The sequence below is a fragment of the Miniopterus natalensis genome, chromosome 4 (assembly GCF_054644295.1).
Source record: "Miniopterus natalensis isolate mMinNat1 chromosome 4, mMinNat1.hap1, whole genome shotgun sequence".
NCBI classification, from domain to species: Eukaryota; Metazoa; Chordata; class Mammalia; order Chiroptera; family Miniopteridae; genus Miniopterus; species Miniopterus natalensis.
Genome location: NC_142084.1, coordinates 72586615 through 72614405, shown reverse-complemented (window position 1 = coordinate 72614405; position 27791 = coordinate 72586615). Strand labels below are relative to the sequence as shown.

General features: G+C 48.2%; 1 protein-coding gene across 1 annotated transcript; it reads left to right on the top strand.

The window, feature by feature from the left end:
- Window positions 1-194: 194 nt before the first annotated feature.
- SUGP1 (SURP and G-patch domain containing 1) lies at window positions 195-25475 on the top strand. Its single transcript, XM_016210783.2, has 14 exons — window positions 195-298; window positions 1904-2075; window positions 6399-6499; window positions 7493-7693; window positions 9654-9777; window positions 10109-10209; window positions 11109-11232; window positions 17787-18142; window positions 22354-22460; window positions 23217-23394; window positions 23626-23732; window positions 24371-24516; window positions 24860-24989; window positions 25283-25475. The coding sequence occupies exons 1-14, from the start codon at window positions 265-267 to the stop codon at window positions 25307-25309; spliced, it is 1908 nt and encodes a 635-aa protein (XP_016066269.1). The 5' UTR covers window positions 195-264; the 3' UTR covers window positions 25310-25475.
- Window positions 25476-27791: the final 2316 nt, after the last annotated feature.

Genomic DNA, 27791 nt, shown 5'->3' with positions numbered 1-27791 from the left:
CTTCTGCACAAAGCATCCTGGAACATGTAGTTTATATTTGGAGGGGCTGCTACTCCCGGAAAGTGTGAAAAAAGATGACGCCTTCTGGTCCGCGGGCCTGAAACCAGATGTTGCCGATAGGCTGAGATTTGCGTTCCTGGGAGAAAGGCCCCAGGTGTCCCCTCAGTGGCAGGGCGTGGCTGGCCAACATGGACTACATCTCCCATTAAGCCGTGCGCACTATAATATGCCTCCTGAGGTGGCGCCAGAGCATTGTGGGATTGGATGAGTCTCAAGATGGACAACCGGGATGTTGCAGGTAACAGCCCCCTTCTCCCTTCTGGAGCCCGCCTGGGTCCTCCTGGCTACGCGTCGCTGCTTCATCCTCCGGCTGAGCCTACCCCAACCCGCCGGCCCTTCGCCTCAGCCTCTGGGAGGCCCGAAGCGGCTGGTTCTGCACCTCCGCGGTCTACCGAGATCTCAGACCCAGTTGTTGCCCCCCACTCCGGGCCTGGTTTGCTGAGGGCGCCTGGCTTCCATAACGGCGGACACCGGGTCTGCCCTGTGGCCGCTTTCCGGAAAAAAACACCTTCAGAGCTCCTCCGAACTCTGCTCTCCGAAACAGCGGCAACCTTGGGCTCTCCTGCGCCCCACTTTTCATAGCAGCTGCCGTCTGGCCTGTGTGCTGCTTTCTGGAAAAGTTGTTTTCCGAATTGCTCTCAGACATTCCTGGATACGTATATTCCTGGGTCTTTCGAGCCTCCACTTTACCACAAGCCTTACCCTTCCCTCTCTGCCAGCCCTAGCCACCCCAAACTGGATGCATTTACTCATTCAGCAAATACTCACTGTGTGCCAGGCACTGTGCTGGGCGCTGGAGATGCAGTGGTAATCAAAACAGCCTTGCCTTCCTGAACGTTACTTTCTATTGGGTGTCAGACAGTGCACCAAGAGGAAATATTTACAGGGTTACCATGTGAGAGAGTGGGGCTGGAGGCTGTCAATACTGGGTGATCTAAGAAGGCCTTTTTGAGCAGAAAGAAGATATTTGAGATGAGGAAGTCTGGGGGCAGAGCCTTCCACGCAGAGGGGGAATGGCAAGTTCAAAGGCCTTGGGATGGGACTGGCTTGCCATTTTGAAGACTGTCAAGGGTGGGGAGGGCGGCCATCTCTGGCAGGACCTTGAAAATTGACTTTAAGAATTTGGATTTTACTCTGAGTCCCATGGGGAAACTTCAAGTTGTCTTCTTCATCTCAGCTAATGCCCATGTTTGAAGACACCATCATCTTTTGCTTGGAGCCAGAGAACCTCCTTGTTGGTCTCCTTGCTGCCTATGCACTCTCTCCAGTCAGAGTCAATGATTTTAAAAATAAAAATACCTATTGGATATTGTCAGCTTAATACTCCCTGACACTTCCCAAAGACCTTAAAGTAAAATCTAGACTCCCTTTCTTGCACTCTCATTCCTGGAACAATTTGCTCAAGCCACACTGGACCCTCCCTGGTACTTGGATGCATCAGGCTTCATCCAGCCTTTGGTTTTTGCAACTGCACCTTACTTTGTCCAGATTGTTCCCTATGTGGCTTTTCAGGAGGCTGGCTCTTTATGGTTTCATCTTAAGTGCTCCCTCTTCAAATGGTTATTTTCTGGCTGCACTAGCTATAGGTGCTCCTCTCTTATTCTCTACCCTTCTTTGGTTTCCAGCATAGAGTTCTTATGATTTTGCAGCTACTTTTTTGTTACAAGTTTATTGTCTCCCCAGCCAGACCTGAGTTCCACATGGGCAGAGGCTTTGTCTCTCTTATTTAGCACCTAGCAGAGCACCTGGTACATAGTTCGATAAATGTTTACTGAATAAATGAACGAATGGGCATGTTTGTGAAGCAAAGGTGATTTCTGATGTGTTTCTTTTCCCTCTCCAGGAAAGGCTAACCGGTGGTTTGGGGTTGCTCCTCCCAAGTCTGGAAAAATGAACATGAACATCCTTCACCAGGAAGAGCTCATTGCTCAGAAGAAACGGGAAATTGAAGCCAGAATGGAACAGAAAGCCAAGCAGAATCAGGTGGCCAGCCCTCAGTCCCCACATCCTGGCGAGTATGTGCACTCCGAGGCTGAATTGGGTCTTAGAGGGTCACGGGCAGAGGGATTTGCTTGTAAGAGCAGTCATGGTATATCTGCACCCAGCCACAGCCTGATGGTGCAAGGAGTGACACAGGTGCTCTCTATCAGGAGGCTTAGTATGTCAGGAGAGAGACAAGGGGTGCATGGGAGCTCAGTGAATGGCCTGCCAACTCTCACTCAGCAGTTTCTTCTGACAACCTGTGGGCCAGGGGTCAGAGGTATAGCACAGAGCAAAAACCCAGGTTTCATCTCTGCCCTCACCAAAGGGGTATCAGTTCTACCCCCAGAGCTGCTGGTGGGTAACATGAGCCAGTGTGTTCCCACTATAGCGGTACAGAAGAGACTTTGCATTCTAAAGTCCTAGGCAGAGCCAGTCCATTGAGGAAGCAGGGAAAGGCCTGCTGGCAGAATGCAAGAAGAGGAAAGAGCCTCCTATGTATTAGGCAGCCCGAACTGCTGCACCAGAGGGGCTGTTCCAGAGCCAGGCAGGAGATAGCTCAGGCAGGGTTTCCTCCTGCCTGTTCTTAGAAACACTAGGCACCCAAGAGTTTTGAACAGGGGTGGTATAATCAGGATCACAAGGTCCAAAAGTTTCAGACTGGAGATTGACAGAGAGGCAACCCCTTTCCTATGTGGTGTAAAGTGTGAATCCTGTTAACCCTGCACAAAGTTCTGTCCCAGCTCCCACCTTTCTAAGAGTCTTAGGCTTCTCCTTATGGGCAGGATTTAGACCTTATTCCTGTTGGAACCCAGAGTCTGGTACCTCCAGGGCACCCAGGAACATGGTGACTGGATGTTGAGTGATTTGTCAGTAGGTGGGTTCTCATCCCTGGGATTTATGGAATGACTTGTACCAAGATGGGAAAGGCCTTGTATCGCATCCAAGAGGGTCTCCTGGAGACTGTTGAATCACAGCTCCAGGATCAGGCAGCTGAAGGGGAACATCATATGGGTGGGTGTATGGTACAAATAGCTATGCAAATAAGAGCATAGAACACCAACATTTAAAATTTCTTGCTGAGGAAATAAACATTCAAGTTGCTTCAAGACAACCATTTTGATAATATTCCTTTCCCATGTTTTTTGCTTTGTTTTACAAAGTTGTTATCAATTTTGTGTGCTGCTTCCCCCACCTCACTATTTTTTAAAAATTTTATTTATTGTTTGACTTTAAAGAGAGAGGAAGGGAAAGAGTGAGAAACATTGATTTGTTGTTCCACTTATTTATGCATTCATTGGTTGATTCTTGTATGTGCTCTGACCAGGGATCTACCCTGCAACCTTGGCGTATCAGGACCGAGTTCTAACTGATTGTTTTTTTTAATCCTCACCTGAGGATATGTTTTTATTGATTTGAGAGAGAAACATTGATCTGTTGCCTCCTGTACGTGCCCTGACCAGGATCAAACCCGCAACCTAGTTATGTGCCCTGACTGGGAATTGAACCTGCATCCTTATGGTGTACTGGATGATGCTCCAATCAACCAAGCCACCCAGCCAGGGCACCCCCTCCCACTTTTTTTTTTTTTCTTCCCTAATACGTTTTTATTCTCTGACGTTGCTAGTTGGGTGAGTGTTGTCCTGTGCACTGAAGGGTCACAGGTTTGATTCCCTGTCAGGGCACATGCCTGGGTTGTGGGTTCGATCTCAGGTTGGGGAGAGTAGAAGAGAGCCGATCAGTGTTTCTCACATCCATGTTTCTCTTTCTCCCTCTCCCTTCTTCTCTCAATAAATAAATAAAAAGGTGTTTTTTTTTTAATTTCAGAGAAGAAAGGAGAAAGGATAGTGAGTTAGAAACATCAATGATGAGAGAGAATCATCAATTGACTGCCTCCTGCATACCCCCTACTAGGCATCAAGCCCGCAACCTGAGCATGTGCTGTGACCGGGAATCGAACCTCGATCTCCTGGATCCTAGGTCAATGCTCAAACACTGAGCCACACCTGGCTGGGCTCCAATGATTTTTTCTTTTTAGAGAGTGTGGGGGGAGAGACAGAGAGAAACATTGATGTGAGAGATACATCGATTGGTTATCTCCTGCACACACAGATTGAGCCTGCAACCAAGGTAAATGCCCTTGATCAGAAATCGAACCCATGACCCTTCATTCAATAGGTTGATGCTCTAACCACTGAGCCAAACCAGCCAAGGCATCCCCCACTTTTTTTTTGAGAGAGAGAGAGAAAAGGATAGGAGATAGGGAGATAGAAACAGCAATTGAGAGAGAAACATCACAGATCAGCTGCCTCCTGCACACCCCCACAGGGGATCGAGCCCACAACCCAGCATGTGCCCTGACTGGGAATTGAACTGTTACCTCTTGGTTCCTCAACCACTGAACCACACCAGCCGGACTCCCCCCCACACACACACTGTTGAAAAGAAAAACTTTTCCCTGAATTATAACTCTTCAGAGCCATCATAGTTCTTGGGTTTTATCTATTCTTATTGAGATATAATTCACATGCCATAAAACTGAGCTTTTAAACTACAATTAAATGATTTTTAGTATGCTCACAGCATCTCACAGCAGTGTGCAACTATCACCACTGTCTATAGAACATTTTATCATTCAGAAACCTCATACCCAGTAGCCATCACTCCCCATTACTCCTCCCCCAGCTCCTCTGGTAACCACTAATCACCACTAATCTAGTTTCTGTCTTCATGGATTTACCTATTCTAGATATTTTATATGATAGGTGGACTTTTGTATCTGGCTTCTTTTACTGGACATAATGCTTTCAGGGTTCATCACATAGCGTTTGTGAAGGCTTCATTACTTTTTGTTTGTTTGTTAATCCTCACTTGAGGATATTTTTTCACATTGATCTTTAGAGAGAGTGGAAGGGAGGGAAGGAAGGGGGGCAGAGAGAGAAACATTGATGTGAGAGAGACATATCAATTGGTTGCCTCTGGCACGTGCCCTGACCTGGGCCTAGGATCGAACCTGCAACCGAGATACATGCCCTTGACCGGGAATTGAACTCACAACCCTTCAGTGTGCAGGCCAATGCTCTAACCTCTGAGCCACACTGGCCAGGGCAGTGTTTCTAACAATTTTAAGTTCAATTATATTTTAACGTAAGTACAACCATACTGTAAATATTGTTAACACCCTGACTTTTTGTTTTTCATTTAATGTTGCACATGATTGCTTTATCTTTAAATTTTTAACTCTTCATGGCTGCTCCATCTGCCTTGTCAATGTTCCATGATTTATTTAATCAGTGCTCCTTATTGTATACTTAGGTTGTTTCCATTGTTACTCCATTAAAACATTTCTAGTAAAAGTTAATTTTAAAGGAAAAAAGCTAGACCTGTGGGATCCCTGAGCTTTACTCTCTATTGGGTGTATCTGTATGATGGGTTGTTACTCGGCTTTGAGAAACTATATATATGAAGAATTTTTGAGGTTGGTGCAGGATGGTATGTTATAATAGAAAATGGAGGAAGTAGGGCATATTCTATGATCACAGCCTTATTTTCTTCTGTTTCTAATTTATGGGCAAATCAAAGAAATACTGTACCAAAGTGTTAATAGTAGCTATTGTGAGGTGGGAAGACTTGGGTTTTCCCTTTGCTTTCTATATTTCAATTTTTTTGCATTCTCGTTTGCTCATAATGAGTTCTGTTACTTTTATGATAGGGGAAGATGAATTTGAATTAAACAGGCCCCTGGGTTTGCTTTTGTGCTGATTTTTTAAAAATAGATTTAAAAATTTTTCTTAAGTAAAATATACTATTTGTAAAAAGAGAGAAAAAATAAAAATATATAATCCCCCTGTAATTCTCCCACCAAGAGATTGCTTTGGGTGTTTTCCTGTGTGTGTGTATTCCTCACAGAAGTGCTGGCAGACCCAGGCCCAGAAATACAGTCAGACACCGTACAGACACATACACATGCCCTTTTTGGAGAATTCTAAAGTCTAGCTGAGGATACAGACATGGGAGCCAGGAACAGCCCAGATAATTAGTTTATAGCAGGTAGGATAGGGGTTGTGCAGAATGAGAGCAGGTGGTTCTAAGTCGAGGAGGCCATTTGGAGTGGGAGGGTCAATATTTGGATAGAGTTGACATCAATATGTGTAGTATTGTTTTGACTAGAACAAGATTGTTCCCATCTTACTACTCTGAAAGTTGCTCTGTGCACTCAGCAGTCCCCAGACATCTCTGGGGGTTGGTTTTGGGTTCTACCAGGTAAGAACTTGGTGGATGTGGGGCCGAGAGAGGCAAGGCATGCCCTAGCCCCTCCATTAGAAGTTTACCCTCTCTGTCTTCTGTCTTGGGTCTAGAATTGCAAACGCACACAACTCTTCCGTTTCCAACAAGTTTGCCAATGATGGCAGCTTTTTGCAGCAGTTTCTGAAGTTGCAGAAGGCGCAGACTAGCACAGGTGAGTGGAGTTTTTCCATCCTGTCTCCTATTCAGGCTCAGGCTCAGGCTCAGGCTCAGGCTCAGGCTCAGGCTCAGGCTCAGGCTCAGGCTCAGGCTCAGGCTCGTGCTCGTGTTCATGCTGCCTGCTCTCTCCTCCTGGGGATCCCTGGCTTCCCAGAAATGGCAAGTGCTGCCTCAGACTTGTTCTTCTCATCCCAAATTCATTGAGCTCATCTCCACACTAAACACCCAGGGGGAGAGCATGGATTCTGCTCTCAAAGTGCTTACCCTATAGGAGCAGAGACAACCGAGGTTTCAGTCCAGGAGCATGGGGACCAGGACTAAGCAGGCCCAGGGCTGTGGGACCATGGCTGTAGTCAGAGGAGCAACTCAGGTGTGAGGAATGGGGGCCCTCTTTCATAGCTGCCTGGCCCACAGGAGTCCATGAGACTTGCCAGGATAAGAATCACTGCCCTTGGGGATCCCACCCATAACTATGGTTGTGCAATCACCAGTCAGAGCTCATTTTTATTTTAAGAAAATTAATAGTGAAACAACTGACCTTTGACCTTTGTCAGGTTTCCTAGGAAACAGCTAAAAAAGTTTAGACCAAATTCACCCAGAGACAGGGAGAACAGGCTGCCCTTTATCGTAGGGTCACAGGTCACCAGGTGTGTTTGAAAAGCCCAGAATAGGCTTGTTCCAACTTACCACTGACAACCAGAGGGAATGGTTATAAGCTGGGTGTGGGATTCAGGTGTCCCTGGGTTGCCCAGACCTGCTGCTTTCAGAGTCCTGGGCTGGATAACCAAAGAGTCATGCATCTCTGAACCTTAGTTCTTCATCTGTATAATGGGAGTGATGTCTTCTCTGAGCACCCACCACCCGCCAGGTGCTGTGCTAGAAGCTGAGGACCCAGCCCCCAGGGACTAACGGCACTCGGATTAGGTGGGAAGACAGGGAAAGGTGCACTGCAGAGCTGGAGCACAGGTATACTTCCTTCTCTCCCAAGATACTCCCCCCAGTGTGCCCAGCGTCCCACCTCGAGTACTCCCCCGTGCCGGGAAGAGGCCTCCCCTTATCAGCAGCCCACTGAGCCAAGTGAAGAACTATGTGCACGCTAAGCAGCTGCCCCTGGCCAGCCGCCCTAGTGTCTTCCAGTCTCCCGATGAGGATGAGGAGGAGGACTACGAGCAGTGGCTGGAGATCAAAGGTAAGGTGCGGGAGCTGCTTCCCTTCTTCCACCACTGCCTTCCAGCTCCAGGGCAGATCCACAGTCAGCAGGGAAAACGTGGCCAGGAGTGTGGGGTACTTGGGACTTCAGTCAGGTGAGGCCCTCTGGGGTGAGGGGTGATGGGGTGAAGGAAGGGTGTGAGGAGGGGCTGCAGTATGGGCTTCATCCTGGGAGCCTTGGGACCCACCGTCTACTCGGGAGGCTGGTCTCCAGCCAGTGCAAGGGTATCCTCTGTGAGTGTTCACTTGCATTTTCCTCCCAACATGTGGAGAACCTTTCATGGTTCCCCAGTCTGGGTACATGTCCTCTGAGCCTTCTGAGGCCCGGAAGCCTATTTTTTAATGTGGTTACCTGTCCCTGCCAGTTTGGGCCAGAGGTACAAGCCTACAGGTTGGACAGTTCACTTTCCTGCCCTGGGAAGGACAGTAATAGGTGAACCAGTTTAGGCTCCAAGGTGTAGGAGGGCAGAGGGTGGCAGTGGTAGCACTCCTAGTACTACTAGCCCTGTCAACCTTCAGAATGACGCCTCAGTGCCACCTGAGCCATGTGGAGCTTTAGGCCACTTCTTCCCAAGCTGGCTTGCATGGTCATGTCACCCTGACTGAGTACAGACTGAAGTAACCATATGGTCTGCCATAATAGCCTCTAAACCCCTTTTGCTCTGGGATGAGGGTGCCAGCTTCAGGTCATGTATCTGAGTAGATCAGTGGCGAACCTTGAAGTCTGGAGCATTAGAATGAAGCCAGGGAGGATGGTGTTTCGTCAGAGAGGTCCCCTGGCAGCTCTGAACATACCTTGCCATGGGGCAGTGGGTGTCTCAAGGCCCTTGAGGCCTGTTAGGACCTGCTGTTGATGAGGCCTCAGAAGAGCACCTGTGCTTATAAATGGCAATCAGGTCAAGGTCATTGTCAGGCATAAAGGAGGAGGGTGAAGTCACATATCCCTTCCCTTTTCCCCCAGCTTCCTGGCAGCCCAAGCAACAAGGGGAATAAGATTGGCCACAGGCTCAGTGTCTAGCCCCATTGCCAAGAGGAGCAAACATTCCTAGGCACTGACAGCGAGAACTTTCTCTTGGGAGCTCTTACAAAAGGGACATGACTGTATAATGGCAGACATTTGGCCTCAGAAACAGGCCAGCAAAAAAGACAAAAGCAAGTTCCAAGTTCCATGTGGCTCAAAGGGGAGGCTAATACACAAAAATGTATTTTTATACCTCTGTTCACTGAAAAAACCCCAAGGTAATGATTAAGCTCGTTGCAGTGAACCTCCCTAGCACCCAGATGGTGGTCTGGAAACACTTTTTCACTCACGGAAACCAGGACTTCTTGGAGGAATGGCTGGCTCTAGGTCTGGGCAGGAAGTGTATGAGATGACCTGGAGCGCCCTGTTCCAGCAGATAGCCAGGAGGCCATCAAGACGCCTGGGGTCATGTCTAAAGGCCTCAGTAGCCAACTTGAAGAGGCTCCAGCAGCCACAGAGGGGACTATTGAGCCTCTATAATGACATTAATTGCAGTGGATTGAAACCCACCCAATGTGTTTAAATCAAAGTTTGTAATGATATTTTAAAAGAATTTGTCATCTTTGAAGGATGGAAGGGAACCAATTTATTATACTGAATACTGGTAAATAAAGAAAAGACTTAAACTTTCAAAAAAAAAGGGAGGCTGGCTATGTTTTCCGACGTCTCCCAGCTTGGATCGGCTCGGCCTCTGAGAGGCTCACACACTTCTCTCCCACCCAGTGTGTCTCGTGAAGACTATTTAGACCAACTCCCCTCTCGTCACAGTGCTTTGTGCATGGACCGGGGACGCCTGACAACCTCCTGCATTTCACCCTCTTCTCCCCCCACCCCTCTGTCCTTGTGGTCCGTAGAGAGAGTGTGCCTGTTGACTGTGGGGTGTGTGAGTTGAACCCCAGTACTGACAGCCTCCTTAAAGTTTCACCCCCAGAGGGAATCGAGACTCGGAAAGTGATAGAGAAATTGGCCCGCTTTGTGGCAGAAGGAGGCCCCGAGTTAGAAAAAGTAGCTATGGAGAACTACAAGGATAACCCGGCATTTTCGTAAGTATTTCTGGGAGGGGGAGGTCACTGGTACTTAATGTTCTTGCCACACAGCAGTATGTGCAGATGTTCTCATAAAACCCTCGTGGTGACTGAGGCTGGCTGGGGCTGGGTGCTTGCTTGTGTGGGCCAGACACTGTTTCCTGCACTTCATAACTCACACCAAAGGTTGCAAGAGTTTCCAATGTGGCTCGGAGACTTAATTTTGGGCCCTGTCAAGGCATCTTTGCTTGTCAGCTTGCTTTTGCATAACAGGTCTTCAGAAGCTACACAAGTCCACCCGTCCTCATTGCTCATCTTCCTTTCTCTGTTTTGCAAAACTCTTCTTCAGGTTTTTGCACGATAAGAATAGCAGGGAATTCCTCTACTACAGAAAGAAGGTGGCTGAGATAAGAAAGGAAGCACAGAAGTTGCAGACAGCCTCTCAGAAAGGTAGGGGGGTGGGAGGTTCTGGGGAGGTGTGTAGACAAATTGTGCCCCATGTGAAATCGGGGTTCCTAGAGGGTGCCTTGGCATGGAGTGGCACTGATGTCATAGGTCTGTGCCCTCCCTGGCAGCCAGGGTCAAGCTGGGGCTGGTGCCACCACCCTGGCCAGTGCTCTGAGGAGATGGGAGGTCTGGGGGCCAAGGTCAAGGTCGTATTCAGGAGCTCAGCCCTGTACATGCAAAGGGGGCAGAGGGAAGGTATGCTAGCCTACTGGTTCATGGTCATTTTAACAAGTGTCAATGAGTGCCTATCAACCCTAGAAACAAATGTAGTGCCTGACACTTGGGGCAGGGGCTGAGGGGGCCAGGGGACAGAAACAATCAGTTGGTGAGATCCTGGTGGGATGAGTGTCAGGGGATGGGAAAGAGGCTGGATGGTCTCCAGCTGTAATGAATATCCCAGCCAAGTGCTGGTAGGTGGTAGGAATTGAGGTTTAGGCCTGTCATGGGGCACAGAGGTTGGTCGTGTCTCCTGTGGCCCTTTGCCCTGACTTCCCCAGGAGAAGAGCCACGCTCAACTCCCCATGTGACCTGGATGTAGAAAGACCAAGGTGGGGCTCCCATCTTCCCTCTGGCCCTGATGCAGACCTTCCCACTCACATTCTGCTCCTATGTCCCAGGCCCCCCAAGACCTATGGGTGGGAAGGGGCAGAGGGTGGGGGCTCGGAATAAGTTGTAGTATTAACTCTTTGTTTGGTCCCAGTGTAGTAATCTGATTCCCATTTGCCTGTTTTTCTTTGCATTGTTCCTAAAATAAACCCCTCTTGTTGCCCACGGGGTTCTTAGCAGAAATTAGGCTGTTGGGTGTGGTGAGTTGAGCCTCAGTACTGACAGCCTGCTTAAAGTTTCACCCCCAGAGGATGAAGAGGTCAAGAACCTTGCAGAAAAGTTGGCCAGGTTCATAGCAGATGGGGGTCCTGAGGTGGAAACCATCGCCCTCCAAAACAATCGTGAGAACCAGGCATTCAGGTAAGGAGGGACTCACCAGGGAGGTAACCCCTCACCCTGATCACAGGCTTGGCATGTTCCTGAGACAGGCTAGGGTCCTGTGGTGAGAAGCTGGCAGGGCTAGGACTCAGCTCCAGGAATTTCTGACCCCAGAGGCCAGCCTTCCCACCCTACAGGTACTCCCCAAGTGTGCACATTGCTGTCCTGAATTGTCTCTGAGGCGGGTGTGTGGGGGCCTTTGGAGCCTTGTGTTTTTCCAGTGCCTCATTGAGAAAGTCTCTAGTGTTTACCCTGCTCCCTTTATAACACAGACAGCAGCCCCAGGCTCGAGGCATGACATGCCCTCCAGGACAACCTCACAGAACTATGTTGCTCACTGTGTGTATTCTTAGGGTGTCACCTTTACAATGAGGGGAATAACAAGAAAGCAGGAATCTGGTACCTCAGGCTTTGAGGAGTGGGAATCCCTAGCCTGTATGCAGGTTCCACGGACGGGATGGGACAAGCAGCCTGGCCCCGCTACTGTCCTGAGCCATGAAGTCACACCTTAGCCCTTCAGGCTAGGTCTGTTCAGCCACTCATTCATTCATTGGGTTTAGTACCTGATCTTTGCCTGTGGAGTTGGGAGGGGCAAGCACTGCTGCAGGGTGGTACTGGCAGAGACTCATGAGGTGGACACTGAACCCAGTGTGGGGTGATGCACCTGTGAGGACACTTTTAGCCACAAATAACACAAGTCCTCACCCAGTTAGTGAAGAGATGTGATGGTGACTATAACAAAAAGTGCAGGAGCAGCAGCCACCTGGGCTGGTTGATTCAGAAACACCATCAGGGACTCAGGAGGAAGGAAGCAAGAGTGGATGCTAGGCAGGCAGCCAGTCTCTTACATGTGAGCCAACGGGAGCTGGACATGGAACAGGAGGGTATCTAGAAGGACCACTATGCAGGAGTGAAGCAGCTGTGCTAGTGTAGCTGGGGTGCAGGGTGAGTATTGGCTTGTGTTGCAGACCAGCTGTGGAGCCCAGCAGAGCCAGGTCCCAGAGGACTCGGGTGTTCATTGAGGGCCTTTGGAGGGTCTGTATAGGGAGTGATGGGGTCAACTGTGCTTCCAGGATCACTGGCTGTAGTCATGGAAGGTGATCAATCATTCCAGGTTGAGGGTTGAAGCACAGGGGGTTTGCGGAAGGCTGCTAAGGGGTTGGGAATAGCTATGGGGGGGGGGGGGTACCTAGGGTGAGGATGGACCCTAGGGTGCCCTGCAGAGAAGTGGCTGAAGGTGAGCTCCTGAGGGACCACATTCGACGCTCTGCTCGCTAGGGAGGAGTAAATGGGAGATGATTGGGTATTCGGGCCTGGTCAGGGTATGTAGGTTCATACCATAAGGCCTGTTTAATCTTCATGAGGGGTCAGATGTGAGACAGCTCCTCTCTCCCACAGATCAAACAGCCACCTAGTGTACTTGCTGCTCTAGCCCTTTGCCCTCTGGATTCCCCAAGTGGTCTGGACATACCCCAGCAGCTGTGTGTTTTGGAAAACAGTCTGCTATAACTGTTCACCCATTCCTTTGACCAATCATCCCACTTCTGAGATACCATCCCCAGAAATAATGTTAAATACAGCATCATCCATAGTTATGAAAAATTAGTAACACATTGAATGTCTCCAGCCCCAGTGGGCTAAACTCCTATAACTGCATCTCTAACACATCACCTGTGTGAGCCACCTTTTTCTTTACAAGTGTGCTGTTTTCTCACAAGTGAGGAAACAGGCAAAGAGGCAGGTCAGTGGAAGTGCCTTTGCCACCACATTCCACTGCATTCTAAATGAGAAAGCTTTATGTTGGGTTAAAAAGTTTTTTAAAAATCAGGATACAGAAATTAGAACCACAGCTCTCTTCAGATAAATCTGCACTGGAAAAAAAAAACTGGAAGGAAGGACACCCAAATGTTAACTTTGGTGTTAAGGAGGAATGATCTCCTAATATCTTTTGTGATCCAGTATTCATCCCTACTTCCTAACCCCCTGACAACCACTGATCTTTTTACTGATTTGGCAGTTTTGCCTCTTCCAGAATGTCATATGACTGGAATCATGTAGTATGTAGCTTTTTCAGATTGGCTTCTTTCACCTAGTGATACACACTAAAGTTTCCTCCATGTCTTTTCATGGCTTCATAGCTCATTTCTTTTTAGCACTGAATAATATTCCATTATCTGTATGTACCACAGTTTATTCATTCACCTACTGTAGGTCATCTTGGTTGCTTCCAAGTTTGGGCAGTTATGAAGAAAGCTACTATAAACATCCGTGGGCAGGTTTTTGTGTAGACATAAATTTTCATCTCTTTAAGGTAAATACCAAGGAGTGTGATTGCTGGATAGTATGATATATTTAGTTATTTTCTCCCAGTCTGTGGCTTGTGTTCTCATTTTCTTGACCTTGTCTTTCACAGAGCAAAAGTTTTTAATTTTAATGAAGTCCAGCTTATCAGTTCCTTTTTCTTGGATTATGCCTGTGGTATTGTATCTAAAAGTCTTTGCCATACCCAGGGTCATCTAGGTTTTCTCCTATATTATTTTCTAGGAGTTCTATATTTTTACATTTTACATTTAGGTCTGTGATCCATTTTTTTAAAAAAATATGTTTTTATTCATTTCAGAGAGAGGGAGAGATAAAAACATCAGTGATGAGAGTCATTGATCAGCTGCCTCCTGCAGGCCTCCTATTGGGGATCGAGCCCACAACCCAGGCATGTGCCTTGACTGGGAATCGAACCGAGATCTCCTGGATAATAGGTCAATGCTCCACCACTGAGCCATGCCAGCCCGATTGTGATCCATTTTTAATTAATTTTTGTGTGAAGAGTGTATGGTCTATGTCTAGTTTCTTTTTTTTTTTCTCATGAGGATGTCCAGTTCCAGCACCATTTGTTGAAAAGACTGTCTTTCCTTCTTTGTGAAAGGTCAGTTGACTATGTTAATGTGGGTCTATTTCTGGGTCCTTTATTTTGTTCTAGTGATCAGTTTGTTCCTTCGTCAATACCACACTGCCTTGATACAGTATTTTTACAGTAGGCCTTGAAGTCAGGTAGTGTCAGTCTTCCAACCTTGCTCTTCAGTATTATGTTGACTATTCTAGGTCTTTTTTCTCTGAGTATAAACTTCAGAGTCACTTTGTTATTATCTACAAAATAACTTACTGGCATTTTTACTGGAATTTCATTAAATCTAGAAATCAAGTTGGGAAGAATTGACATCTTGACAATATGGAGTCTCCCTATCAATGAACATGGAATATCTTTCCATTTGTTTTATTCTTTGAATTCTTTCATCAGAGTTTTTTTGTTTTTTGTTTTTTTTTTATTGATCTCAGAGAGAGGAAGGGAGAGGGAGAGAGAGATAGAAACATCAGTGATTGGCTGCCTTCTGTACACCCCCTACTGGGAATTGAGCCTGAAACCCAGGCATGTGCCCTGATCAGGAATGGAACCTTGGTCTCCTGGATTATAGTTTGATGCTCAACCTCTGAGCCACGCTGGCTGAACTTCATCAGAGTTTTACAGTTTTATTCATATAGGTCTTGTACATATTTTGTTAGACTTATACCTAAGTATTTCATGTTTTTAAATGCTAATGTAAATGGTATTGTGTTTTTAACTTCAAATTCCACTTATTCATTGCTGGTTTATAGGGAAGTGATTGACTTCTGTATATTAACGTTATACCCTGCAACCTTGCTATATAATAGCTTATTAGTTCCAGGAGTTTGTGTGCGTGTGTGTGTGTGCCTTTTTTCTATTCTTTCGTATATTTTTTCTGTGTAAGGCTATCATGCCATTTGCAGACAAAGACAATTTTATTTCTTCCTTCTCGATTAGTAAACCTGTTTCCCTTTCTCATCTTTTACATTTGCTAGGATTTCCAGTACGATGCTGAAAAGCATCGGTGAAGTGGGGTAGTCTTGCCTTGTCCCTGTTCTTAGTGGGAAAGTTTCCAAGTTTCTCACCATTAAGTATGCGTTAGTGCCCAGCCAGCATGGTTCAGTGGTTGAGCATGGACCTATGATCTAGGATGTCACGGTTTGATTCCCAGTCAGGGCACATGCCCGGGTTGCAGGCTCAAGTCCCAGCAAGGGGCATGCAGGAGGCAGCCGATCAATATCTCTCTCTCATCATTGATGTTTCTATCTCCCTTCCTCTCTCTGAAATCAGTAAAGACATATTAAAAAAAAAAAGTATGAGTTAGCTATGGGTGTTTTTGTACATATACTTTATCAAGTTGAGGAAGTTTGTCTCTTCCTAGTTTATTGAGAGTTTTTATCATGAATAGGTGTTGGATTTTATCAAATGCTTTTTCTACAGTTATCGATATGATCTTGTAAATTTTTTTTTTTTAAATATATCTTTATTGATTTCAGAGAGAGGAAGGGAGAGGGAGAGAGAGATAGAAACATCAATGATGAGAGAGTCATTGATCAAGTCCGCAACCGGGCATGTGCCCTGACCGGGAATTGAACCCTGATCGCCTGGATCCCAGGTCGATGCTCAACCGCTGAGCCACGCCCGGCTGGGCGATCTTGTAATTTTTATTTTTTAGCCTATTGATGTGATGGATTACATTACTTGATTTTCAAATGATGAGCCAGCCTTATATGCCTGGCATAAGTCCCACTTGGTCATGATGTATAATGCTTTTTATACGTTAGTAGATTCAGTTTACTAATATTTTATTGAGGATTTTGGCATCTATATTCATGAGAAGTATTAGTTTGTAGTTTTCTTGTAATGTCTGTCTAGTTTTGGTATTAGGATAATTGAATGAGTTAGGAAGTATTCTCTCTGCTTCTGTCTTCTGAAAGGAATTGTAGAGAATTGGTATAATTTCCTTCTTAAATGTTTGGTAGAATTCACTAGTGAACTCCTGGACCTGGGGCTTTCTGTTTTAGGGGCTATTAATTACAGGTTCAACATTTTTGTTGTTGCTGTTAATCCTCACCCAAGGATATTTTTTCCATTGATTTCTAGAGAGAGTGGAAGGGGGGTGGGAAACATCAATGTAAGAGACACATCAATTTGTTGTCTCCTGCACACGCCCCAACTGGGGTCTGGGATTGAACCTGCAACCCAGGTACATGACCTTGACCAGGAATCAAACCCGCAACCCTTTGGTCCTCAGGTCAATGCTCTAACCCCTGAGCAACAACTGCACAGGGCTGATTCAACTTTTTTAAATAGAAATAGGCCTTTTTAGGTTATTTCTTCTCGTATGAGTTTTTGGCAGATTGTGTCGTTTAAGGAATTGGTTCATTTCATCTGGGTTATCAAATTTGTGGGCATAGAGTTGTTCATAGTAATGCTTTATTACCCTTTTAATGTCTATAGGATCTGTAGTGATGTCCCCTCTTTCATTTCTGTGATTAGTAATTTGTTTCCTTTTTTTTCTTAGCCTGACTAGAGGCTTAACGATTTTATTGACCTTTGTTTCCTATAATTTTTACCAATGTCACTTACTGGGTTTTCTAAAGGGTGTACATGCTTGTGTCATGACCCAGGAGTACAAAGAAGATGCTGCCATCTCCTTGTCCCTCCATACCACCCTAGGTACCAATATTAGCATGCCTAGGGGTCCTTCTACCCCTTTCCTGGCTCTCTGTATAGACACATAGAAACAGCGTGTGGGGTTTCTTTCTGTTGTCTTTATACAAAAGCAATTTTACAAAAGGAAAAGCATCCCTGAGATTGAATGTTGCTTTTGTAATCCCTTTAGGTTTGTGAATGTAGATCTAGCCCCTTCTTGTTGAGGGCCATGTGACCTGTGATATACACAGGTTTTGTTACATGGAGATGGGCTATGACTCTTCCCTCCTATGTGGACCCCAGGGGTGGGACTGTGGGCTCAGGACGCACATAGTCTGAGAGATACCAGGCAGGTGCAGAGGGAGCTGCAGGCTCTGCCAGCTCTGAACTCAGTGCTATCTGTTCCTAACTTGGGGTGGGGAGACCACCCCTTAGGGGACTGAGGGGACCTGTGACTTCCAGCAAGGCAGGGGCTTTTGCCCTTGGGTTTGAGTCCAGGTCCCCATTTGTTCCGATGTTCACTGTCTTTCTTTTGGCTCTGTTTGCTGTTGACACCTCTCACAGGTGCATCAGAAAAAAGTGCCCTGTGCAGTTTGGGGCAAATTCTGACCTTTCTAGTACCAGGTGCCTCCCGCATCTCAGAATTTTTGGGTTTGAAGGCACTAGTGCTCCTCTAGGACAGCAGGGGAATTGCTTTGCAGAACCTGGGGCAGATCTGAGGGAATCCGCCCCTTTTCCTTGGAAGCAGGGGATTAATGATGGTATAACAGGTGCCCGATAAAGGTGGAATGGGGGGTTGGTGTGGCCTTTGGTATTGTGACAGGCTGTGGCATTGTTTTTCAAGTTTGGGCTACTAGAGCCAGCAGCCACTGAGGCCTGGCAGTGCAGGAGGTCATAGTGGAGACTTTGAAGTGACCCTGGCTGACCTGGGGGGTGCTTCCACAAGACCCACACTACTCCTGCTCCAGCTGACAGTGTGCCCCTCCACTCTCCTTTGCAGCTTTCTATACGAACCCAGCAGCCAGGGGTACAAATACTACCGCCAGAAGCTTGAGGAGTTCCGGAAAGCAAGGGCGGGCCCCACAGGCATCCAAATGGTGCCCGAGCTCTGCCCTCAACGCAAACCCCCTCCTGAGACCCCGTCAGGATCTGTGCTCCCCACTGCCACCTGCCTCGCTTCATCTGCTCCCTCGCCTGCTATCACCCCAGCTCCAGCTATCCATGGAAAGCCAGCCACCACAGCCACTGTGAAGAGGAAGCGGAAGAGCCGATGGGGGCCTGAGGAGGACAAGGTGGAGCTCCCACCTGCTGAGCTGGTGCAGAGAGACGTAGACGCCACCCCCTCACCCCTGTCAGGTGGGCTTTGTCAAGAGGTCTGGCATCAAATTTTTAGGGTTTATCTGTGTTGTATGTAGCAGGTGTCAGAACTTCCTTTCCTTCTATGGTGAATAATATTCCACTGTGTGAATGGACTACACTTTTGTTCATCCTTTATCTGTCAGTGGACACCCAGGTTGTTTCCACCTTTTGGCAAATGTGACTAGTGCTGCTGAGAACATGCTCATACACATACTATTTGGATCCCGGATTTCAGTTCTCCTGTGTGTATACCTAGGAGTGGAATTGGTGGGTCATATGGTGATTCTACATTTAACTTTTTTTCTAATATGTTTTTTTAATTTTTAGAGAGGGGGAGGGAGAGGGATAGAGAGAGAGAAACATCGACGAGAGAGAAACATTGATCAGCAGCCACTTGTACGCCCACTATTGGGGATTGAGCTTGCAACCCAGCATGTTCCCTCACTGAGAATCAAAGCAGTGACCTCTTGGTTCATGGGTCGATGCTCAACCACTGAGCCACACTGGCTGGGCTACATTTAACTTTTTAAGAAACCAAACTATTCTCTACAGCAGGTACCTCATTTTACATTCCCTCCAGCAGTGCACAAGAGTTTCAATATCTTCACATCCTCGTCTTATTATAGTCGTCCCAGTAGATATAAAGTGAGATCACATTGTAGTTTTGATTTGCATTTCCCTAGTGACTGTTAGTGTTGAGCATCTTTCCATGTGCTCATTGGCCATGTTTGGAGAAATGTCTGTTTTAGTTCTTTTTCCACTTTTTAATTGTGGTGTTTTTCATTTTGTTGAGTTGTAGGAGTTCTTTGTGTATTGTGGGTATTAATTCCTGTTTAGATATATTATTTGCAAATATTTTCTTCCATTCTTTGGGTTTTCTTTTCACCCTTTTAATATTGTCTTTTGATACACAAAAGTTTTAAATGTTAATGAAGTTCAATTTATTTTTGTTGTTGTTGCCTGGGATTTTGGTGTCATATTTAAGAAACCATAGCCAAATACAAGGTCATGAAGATATTTGCCCCTATATTTTCTTCTAAGAGTTTTATAGTTTTAGCTCTTAAATTTAGGTATTTGTTAATCCTCACTCGATGATGTTTTTTCCATTGATCTTTAGAGAGAGTGGAAGGGAGAGAAGAAAGGAAGGAGAGAGAGAGAAACATTGATGTGAGAGAGACACAACTATTGGTTGCCTCCTGTGTGCACCTTGACCAGGGCCGAGGATTGAACCTGTAACCCAGGTATGTGCCCTTGACTGGGAATCAACCCATGACCCTTTGGTGTGTGGGCTGATGCTCTAACCACTTAGCACACCTGCCAGGGCTTAAATGTAGGTATTTGATCCATTTTTAATTAACTTTTATATATGATGTAGGGTAAGGGTCCAACTTTCTTCTTTTGCATGTGGATATCTAGTTGTTCCATTTGTTGAAAAGACTGTTCTTCCCTGCTAAATGGTCTTGACACCCTTGTCAAAAATCAGTTGACCATAGATGTAAAGGTTTATTTCTGGGCTCTGTTCTGTTACACTAGTTTGTATGTCTGTCTTTACGCTGTTTTGATCACTGTACTTTTGTAGTAAGTTTTGAAATCAGGAGTGTTAGTCTTCCAATTTTGTTATTCTTCTCAAGCTTTGGCTATTCAGGGTCCCTTGAATTTTCTTTTTCTTTTTTTTTTAAAAATATATCTTTATTGATTTCAGAGAGAGGAAAGGAGTGGGGGAGAGAGAGATAGAAACATCAAAGATGAGAGAGTCATTGATCGGCTGCCTAGCCCACAACCCGGGCATGTGCCCTGACCCAGGAATCGAACCCCGATCGCCTGGATCCTAGGTCAATGCTCAACCGCTGAGCCATGCCCAGGCGGGCTTGAATTTTCATATGAATTTTCATTTTTTTTTTTTAATATACTTTATTGATTTCAGAGAGAGGAAAGGAAAGGGAGAGAGAGAGACAGAAACATCAATGATGAGAGAGTCATTGATCGAGCCCACAACCCGGGCATGTGCCCTGACCGGGAATCGAACCCCGATCGCCTGGATCCCAGGTCAACGCTCAACTGCTGAGCCACGCCCAGGCGGGCTTGAATTTTCATGAATTTTCAGATAGGCTTTTCCAGTTTTGCAAAAGGCACTGTTGGGATTTTGATAGGGATTGCATTGAATCTGTAGGTCCCTGTGGGTAGTTAACAATAGTTAAGTCTTCCAATCTGTGAACACACAGGATGTCTCTACATTTACTTAGGTCTTCATTTATTCCAGCATGTTGTAGTTTTGTATTGTTTTTTAATCCTCACCTGAGGGTATTTTTTCCATTGCTTTTCAGAGAGAGTGGAAGGAGGAGAGAGATAGAGAGAAACATCGATGTGAGAGAGACATATCAATTGGTTGCCTCCTGCATGAGCCCCAACCAGGGCTGGGATTGAGGCTGCAACCGAGAAAAGTGCCCTTGGCCGGAATCGAACCCTGGACCCTTCAGTCTGTGGGCCGACACTCCAACCACTGAGCCAAACCAGTCAGGGCCAACATTGTACTTTTTGTTGTACAATCCTTGCACCTCCTTGTTTAAATGTGTTCCTAAGTGATTTGTTACTGTTTTTTAAATTATGTTTTTATTGATTTCAGGGAGAGGAAGAGATAGAAACATCAATGATGAGAGTCATTGATTGGCTGCCTCCTGCAAACCCTCTACTGGGGATCAAGCCTGCAACCCAGACATGTGCCCTAACTGGGAATTGAACCACCGTTTCCTGGTTCATGGGTCGATGCTCAACCACTAAGCCATGCCAGCTGGGCGGTTTATTCTTTTTGATGCTATTGTAAATGGAATTGTCTCTTTAACTTTATTTTTGGATTATATATTTCTAGTTTATAAAATACAACTAGTTTTTGTGTATTGATTAGTATTTTTCAAATTTGCTGAATTCATTTATCAGCTCTAACAGTCTTTTTGTAGATTCTTTAGGGATTTCTACATATAAGATTATGTCATCTGCAAATAGTGACAATTTTACTTCTTAATTTCAATGCCTCTTATGTCTTTTTCTTGCCTAATTGCTCTGGCTAGGGCTTGCAGTGCTATGTTGAGTGGAAATGGCAAAAGTGGGGATATTTGCCTCTTTCATCTTAAGGGGAAACCTAAACCTTTCAGTCTTTCACCATTGAGTCAATATATTGTAATCTTATTTGACTTTAAGTCTATTTTGTCTGAGACTAGTTTACCCTTCCTAGCTCTCTCTTGATACTATCTACATGGTTTTTTTTCCCCATTCTTTTACTTCCAACCCCTTTGTATCTTTGTATCTATGTATCTAAACTGAGTTTCTTATAAATGGTATGTAGATAGATCCTGTTGTCTCCCTTAAGCTTTAAAGTACTTGCATTCATTCTTGTCATAGAAAGCCTTCTGCACAGGGCTCCCACATAGTTCAGAGCCCCCACAGACCTTCAAGGAGGGATTGAGGTGCAGTCTTGGGGTCACAGAGCACCTGCAGTTGGTTCTTGCTGGCGAAGCCCCAGCCATTGGGATCTTTCCTAGAGGAAGCTCTCCACCCCCTCTGACTGGCTTCTCCCCCAGAAGCCACCACCTGAGGGCTAGTTGTTCTCACCACCCGGATGGGCCTTCATAGCATCTTCATGTGGATCAGTACTGCTGGAACTCCAGCTGAGCTCCGAAGCTGATGCCAAAATAAATGCTTTGAGGACAGCTGTCTGTCTCCCCAGAAGAAGCTAAGAGAGCCACAAAGCTGAGTCCTACACCAGACTCTGCATCTGTGTATGTCTGTACTGGGTGTCTGTCCTCCATAGGACTTACTTCCAAGAGCCAGTATTTGTGAGTGTGCAGGTGTGCACGTGCACTCTCATCTCTGCTTTCATGTCTCTGGCTCTGCAAAATCCCTACCATGTCACCCTTTAGTCATATGACCTTAACTGAGGCCCTGACTTTTGAATTCTGGTGTTGGCATCTGCAACATGAGGATGTGGGACTTTTCTGGAGAGGGCACATGGGAATGAAATTGGGTAAACATGACCGTGCAAGGTGTGACTCTGGTCCTCATGTGACATGGGACACTAACTGAACTTACATGAGAACCTTGCTGTGCATGCTCCATGTGCCTCAGGTGTTGTCAACCAGTGGATTCCACACCGCACACAAGAGTAGAGCCAGGCCCATGTGTCTATCACTGACTTGCCTGTGTCTTGTTTCCAGTTCAGGACCTCAAGGGGCTAGGCTATGAGAAGGGGAAGCCCGTAGGCCTAGTGGGCGTCACGGAACTGTCAGATGCCCAAAAGAAGCAACTGAAGGAGCAGCAGGAGGTAAGGCCAGAGGGTGGGGCAGGCTCCACAGCTGCTGGTGGCAGATTGTACCCCCCATCACCTGTGGTGCAGTGGTCAGCAGAGAGGCTCCTGGGCAGGCAGTTTCCCTATCAATGGAATGCCAACCCCAGCCTGCATCGGGGCCCAGAGCTCAGGCTTCCTCATGCTGGCCTGTCAACCCCCACAGCTGGTGCTCAGTAGCTACTCCACATAGTGCCTGTGGGCTATTCCCACTCCATGGTCTTAAATTTTCCATCCAGTTCCCTCTAGCATCTAGTCCTGGACAGGCCTGGCTAACACTGGGTGCACTGAGTGATATGAGGGTTACTCAGCTGGTATTGGGCAGTGTTGGGATGAGGGTCGGCTCAGCCTCTTTGCTGCCTCCCTTGGGAACTAGAGGCACTGGCCTGTCAGTTCTTGGGGACACCTCATCCTGGCCACCTTCTCTAGGCCAGCAGCCCTGTCATATCACCCTTAACATTCCCAGGGGTCAGGAGCCTGAGTTACCCTCATTCATTCCATGATGATGGTTTCCAGTTTTGGGTGACGCAGAGGAGGGACCTTTCTGCTCATCACAGGGACTTGGGTGATCAGGGCAGATTCTTGCACAGGGCTTGGTGCCTTGTTAAGCACTTGTTCCAAGCCCTGCTCACATGCCTGCCCCAGGGAGGGATCCCTGACATGCACAGGGGAGGCCAGGGCCCCTCCTGCACACATGTGGTGCAGGCCCTGCTCACATCATGTGCTGCCCCACAGATGCAGCAGATGTACGACATGATCATGCAGCACAAGCGTGCAATGCAGGACATGCAGCTGCTATGGGAAAAGGCACTACAGCAGCACCAGCACGGCTATGACAGTGACGAGGAGGTGGATAGCGAGCTGGGTACCTGGGAGCACCAGCTGCGGCGCATGGAGATGGACAAGACTCGGGGTGTGCCAAGACACCAGGCTGGGGACCAGTGTGGGGGGAAGTTAGAAGCCCCACTTACCACAAGACTTGGCTCCTCTCTCTCTGTCCCTCAGTTTCCTCAGTAGTAAAAGGAGTGGTGCAAGGCTGCCCTGGGGGAGCAGGGTGATTCAGGCCAGGGTCTCTATCAGCTGCCTTCCTCCCTTGTGGCTGCTCTCGCCTTCCTCCTTTTACCTTTTCTATCTATCTCGGCAGAGTGGGCTGAGCAGCTGACGAAGATGGGCCGGGGGAAGCACTTCATTGGAGATTTTCTGCCACCAGATGAGCTAGAGAAGTTCATGGAGACATTCAAAGCCCTAAAGGTGAGCAGAGAGTCCCCAAGCATCACCCATGCTGTGGGCCTATCCAGCAGGTGGCCTCCTCACACACAGGAGGAACCAGGCCCCCTCCCACAGGAAGCATCTGTTCATGGCAGACATCGTCTGTTTGGGGAAATCACAAATAGCTCAGCTGCCACTTTAGAAACATTTCCTCGGGCTTTGGGAAATCCTGCTTCCAGTGGAACCAATTAAGTGCAATGTGCAGGCAAAGCATTTCTTAGGCACAGGCCCCCACAGACTGGGCTCCTCAGAACGAGAGTTCACCATTCCTCCTATGCACATGTAGAGACAGTTGATGGGCACGAAGGCTCATCACCTAGTTGACCATGGCATCTTTGTCACACTACGTGTAACAAATCACCCTCAGAACCTGGGCTTTTCTTTGCGGGTGAATCATTAATCTTGCCCATGGAGAGGAGGCCTGTGTGACTGTCACCTTGCTCTCTTTGACTTGGTTGCCAGTGAGCACTAAGTGTGACCATGGGAACCCTGAGGAGGAGAAGCTTGGTCTGAGGTGGGAGGCAGATGGTCAGATGGTCCAGTGGTCCCAGCTAGTGGCCATTGAGGCCATATGGGACATGTTTTGGGCCCTGGGGGATGACAGCTGCCTGGCCCCACAGGAAGGCCGTGAGCCCGACTACTCTGAGTACAAGGAGTTCAAGCTGACGGTGGAGAACATTGGCTACCAGATGCTGATGAAGATGGGCTGGAAGGAGGGTGATGGGCTAGGCTCCGAGGGCCAGGGCATCAAGAACCCGGTTAACAAGTGAGTGTGGCCCTTGATGTAGATTTGGGGTGGAGCATGTCCCAAACAGACAAAGGCCCAGGGCTCATGTCTAGTCCTGTCCCTGGGCCAGAGTCAGACCTAACTGTGAACTCTGGTTGCTATCCCAGCTCAGGCTCTTTCCTCCTCCTATGTGTCCCACATAGATGTTCCCCCGCCCAACACTACCTGCATGGCCCCCACAGCCCCACTTCGAGTTGTTGCTGATGATGATCCTAGGCAGAAAGGGGGACTAAGCCTTCCTGTCCCAGCTCAGGCTGGACATCTGCTCTCCCCTGGTACCCACCTGCTTTCCTGCTCACCACCCCCCTTTTGTCCCCTGCAGGGGCACAACCACAGTGGATGGTGCTGGTTTTGGCATTGACCGTCCAGCAGAGCTTTCTAAGGAGGATGACGAGTACGAGGCCTTTCGCAAGAGGATGATGCTGGCCTACCGCTTCCGGCCCAACCCCCTGGTGCGTGCATCCCTACTCCCCACATTGCTCTGTCTTGGCCAGTGGTTCCTCACTGTCCACAGGAGTGGGGTGGCAGTGCTGTAACAGAAGTGTCCCTCTTTCCCTAGGCCAGGTCTCACTAGTAACCCCCCTCACACACCACTCCACCTGCATTTGAGCCCCTTCCTCCCCAAAGCTGGTCCTCCCAACTTAAGGATGTGAGTTCAGCTGCCCCTAGAAGGTTCTGGATGGGAGGAACTGCCCTCTCTCTTTAGCATTAACCTGCTTCCCTTTTATCTTTTTGCCTCCTGCAGAACAACCCCAGACGGCCTTACTACTGAGTATTCTGGAGAAACACAAACACACTTTCCAGATGACCAACTGAGCGTTCTTGTACTGTAGAATGTTTGGACTGCATTTCTGCCTGCCCTTCCCGTTGTCTCGAGTGTCATGCTATGTATTAAAGTCCCAGTGCTTGCCCACTGTGGGAGCCTGGTTGTGCCATCACCAGAGACCCCTCTTGCAGCTGGACTGGCTTGGGCGGTGAGGATGCAGTGCTGTGTGAAGGCTCTCCAGCGCCCAAGGAATCCCGGAACACCACCTGGACCTTTGCCTGGGCCAGGGGAGTGGCAGGCCCTCCCAGCCTAGCACTATGCTGTGGGAGAGAATTGGGGAGGGGTCTCCAGGCAGGGCCCAGCCTTCCCCAGGGCACACCTATGCTTCCCACCTCCTGGCAAGTGGTCCCCCCTGCCAGTGATGGCTGCAGCCCAGCTGCCCCAGCTGCCCTGGGTCCCACTTGTGATGTACACACATTGCTGGAGCTGATGCCTTTGTGGGACAGCTGTGTGCTAAGATGTCACCTCCTAGAGGATAGGAGGGTGGGTGGCCCGGGCCAAGATGTGTGCTGAGAGCTACCCATCTCTCCAGAGCCAGCACCTCACGTTTGTGCAGAAATACCCAGGGATCTTGTTCAGTTGCAACCATGCTTGAAGTATCAGAGACTGAATGTGAGGGGACCACAGCTCACCCACCTGTCCCACATATGCGCTCAGTGGGTCCTGCTCAATCCATGTGGGCTCATGGGCTCGACTTAAGCTAGAATCAGGCTCCTGAGCCAGCCTGCATTCAGCAAACACTGAGCACCAACTGTGAATCAGATGGATGGGGATGTGGCAGTGAACCCCTAACAATCTGAGACTGATCAATGCTGTCAGGAGAAACTGGGAGCTGTGGTGCAGGTGACCTCGGCAGGGTCTCGATGGGGGCTTCAGGGACTGGGACGGTCTCAACAGGAGAGCACAAATTGGGTGACACATGCCACCATTCCCCTTCCATAGATGCTGTGCCCAGGTCGGGCAAAGAGGTGACCCTTGCTGGGGTCCTGAGCAAGGGGGGGAGCTGTGGGCAGCCAGCGGTTCCCAGGCACCCCACCATGCAGGTCAGGGTCACGCCTCCATTGAATTCTCAGTGACTGGGAGGCTAACCAGACTCAGCCCATGGACTTTACCTCCATGTCCTGGGAGAGTTGGAAAAGGAGGTCTCCAAATGCTGAGTATGTATGTGTGTTTGCAAGTGCCTCCTGTACCTGGGGTGCAAAGCCAGGCCCCTAGACTAAGCTGAACTAGACACTGCTGGCCCTGAAGGCTGCCTGGAGGAGGGGACATTGGGTTCTGCTTTAAAAGGTGAGGAAATATACCAGGATGCATCTTGTATACAGGAAAGAGATGTGTGCGCTATTGGCACTGCCAGAGTTGGGGAAGTCAAGAAACCAGGCTGGAGCTTCAGGTCAGCCCAGAGAAACCTGAACCTCACCCCATGGGCAAGGGGTACCTGGGGAAGGCCAGAAGATCATGTCACCCAGGCTCAGACAGAGATAGGACCCAGCTGGCACAAGGTCAAGGGGCTGCATAGAAAAGGGGTGAGGGTTTCAATCACCCCCTAACCCCAGATGTGCCCCCCTCTCCACCCCTGGGGGAAGGAATCTGGTGGGCACGGCACCACACCGTTTCTGGTAGCCGTAATTCCTACAGGAGTGAGAGCCTGAGGCTGGTTGGAGATAGTGACAAACACCTAATTCCCTACTGTGCAGAGCCCCCCCCCCCCCAGGTCCATTCCCCTCCTCCCCCCTTTACATCTCTCCCTGGACTCCGCTGTGCTTCCATGCTGCTCAGAACCCTCCCAGCCCCAGGATCTTCCTTTCTACTGCTTATTCTTGCCAGGAGTTTCTCACCAAACGGGCTCCATCCTCACTATCTCAGCCAGCCTCCTTTTGTCCCCGCCCACGTGAGCAGCCCCTCCCACCCTGTCCTAGCTGCCCGCGGGGCGTCCTGACTATAAGGATCTCTCAGAGCAAGGAATTCCAGAGTCCTTCAAGGGACCCCAACCCAGGGCTGTAGCCGGCTGCCCTGAGATGGCCTTCCGACTGTAAAGTCTGTGGCCTCCGAGTGAAAATTCAAATCCAAGGACATTGAAGGGAACTGCACCCAAGTGGTGAGGTTGGTTCCTCCTTCTCCGCGCAAGAACCATGCCACTTGATCCTGGGTGGAGGGAGGTCTGGGGAAAGTCGGGAGTCGAGGCTGGGACACCGGTACCTTAGGATGAAGAAAGTAGAAAAGCAGTACGGGGCAGAAGAACGAATTTTCTCTGAATAAAGTTGCCAGCCCGGGATCTGCAGGACGCGGGCGTTGTGATCTAGCCTTTAATTCAGAGGGAAACTGGCTGGGCGGCGGGGTCTGCCACTGAGGATCGCTCTCAGTTCGGTGAGGGTGTAGAGCGGGAGGGGCCAATGCGAAGGGGCAGGGCCTCGGAGGCGCCTCCGGAGCA

Bases quoted from the DNA above. Each gene is read 5' to 3' on its own strand.
- SUGP1 (XM_016210783.2), top strand. From the start codon at position 265: ATGAGTCTCAAGATGGACAACCGGGATGTTGCAG. The intron at 7,694-9,653 runs GTAAGGTGCGGG...GCCTCCTTAAAG, and splicing joins GCAGTGGCTGGAGATCAAAG to TTTCACCCCCAGAGGGAATC. The intron at 23,395-23,625 runs GTGTGCCAAGAC...CTATCTCGGCAG, and splicing joins GGAGATGGACAAGACTCGGG to AGTGGGCTGAGCAGCTGACG.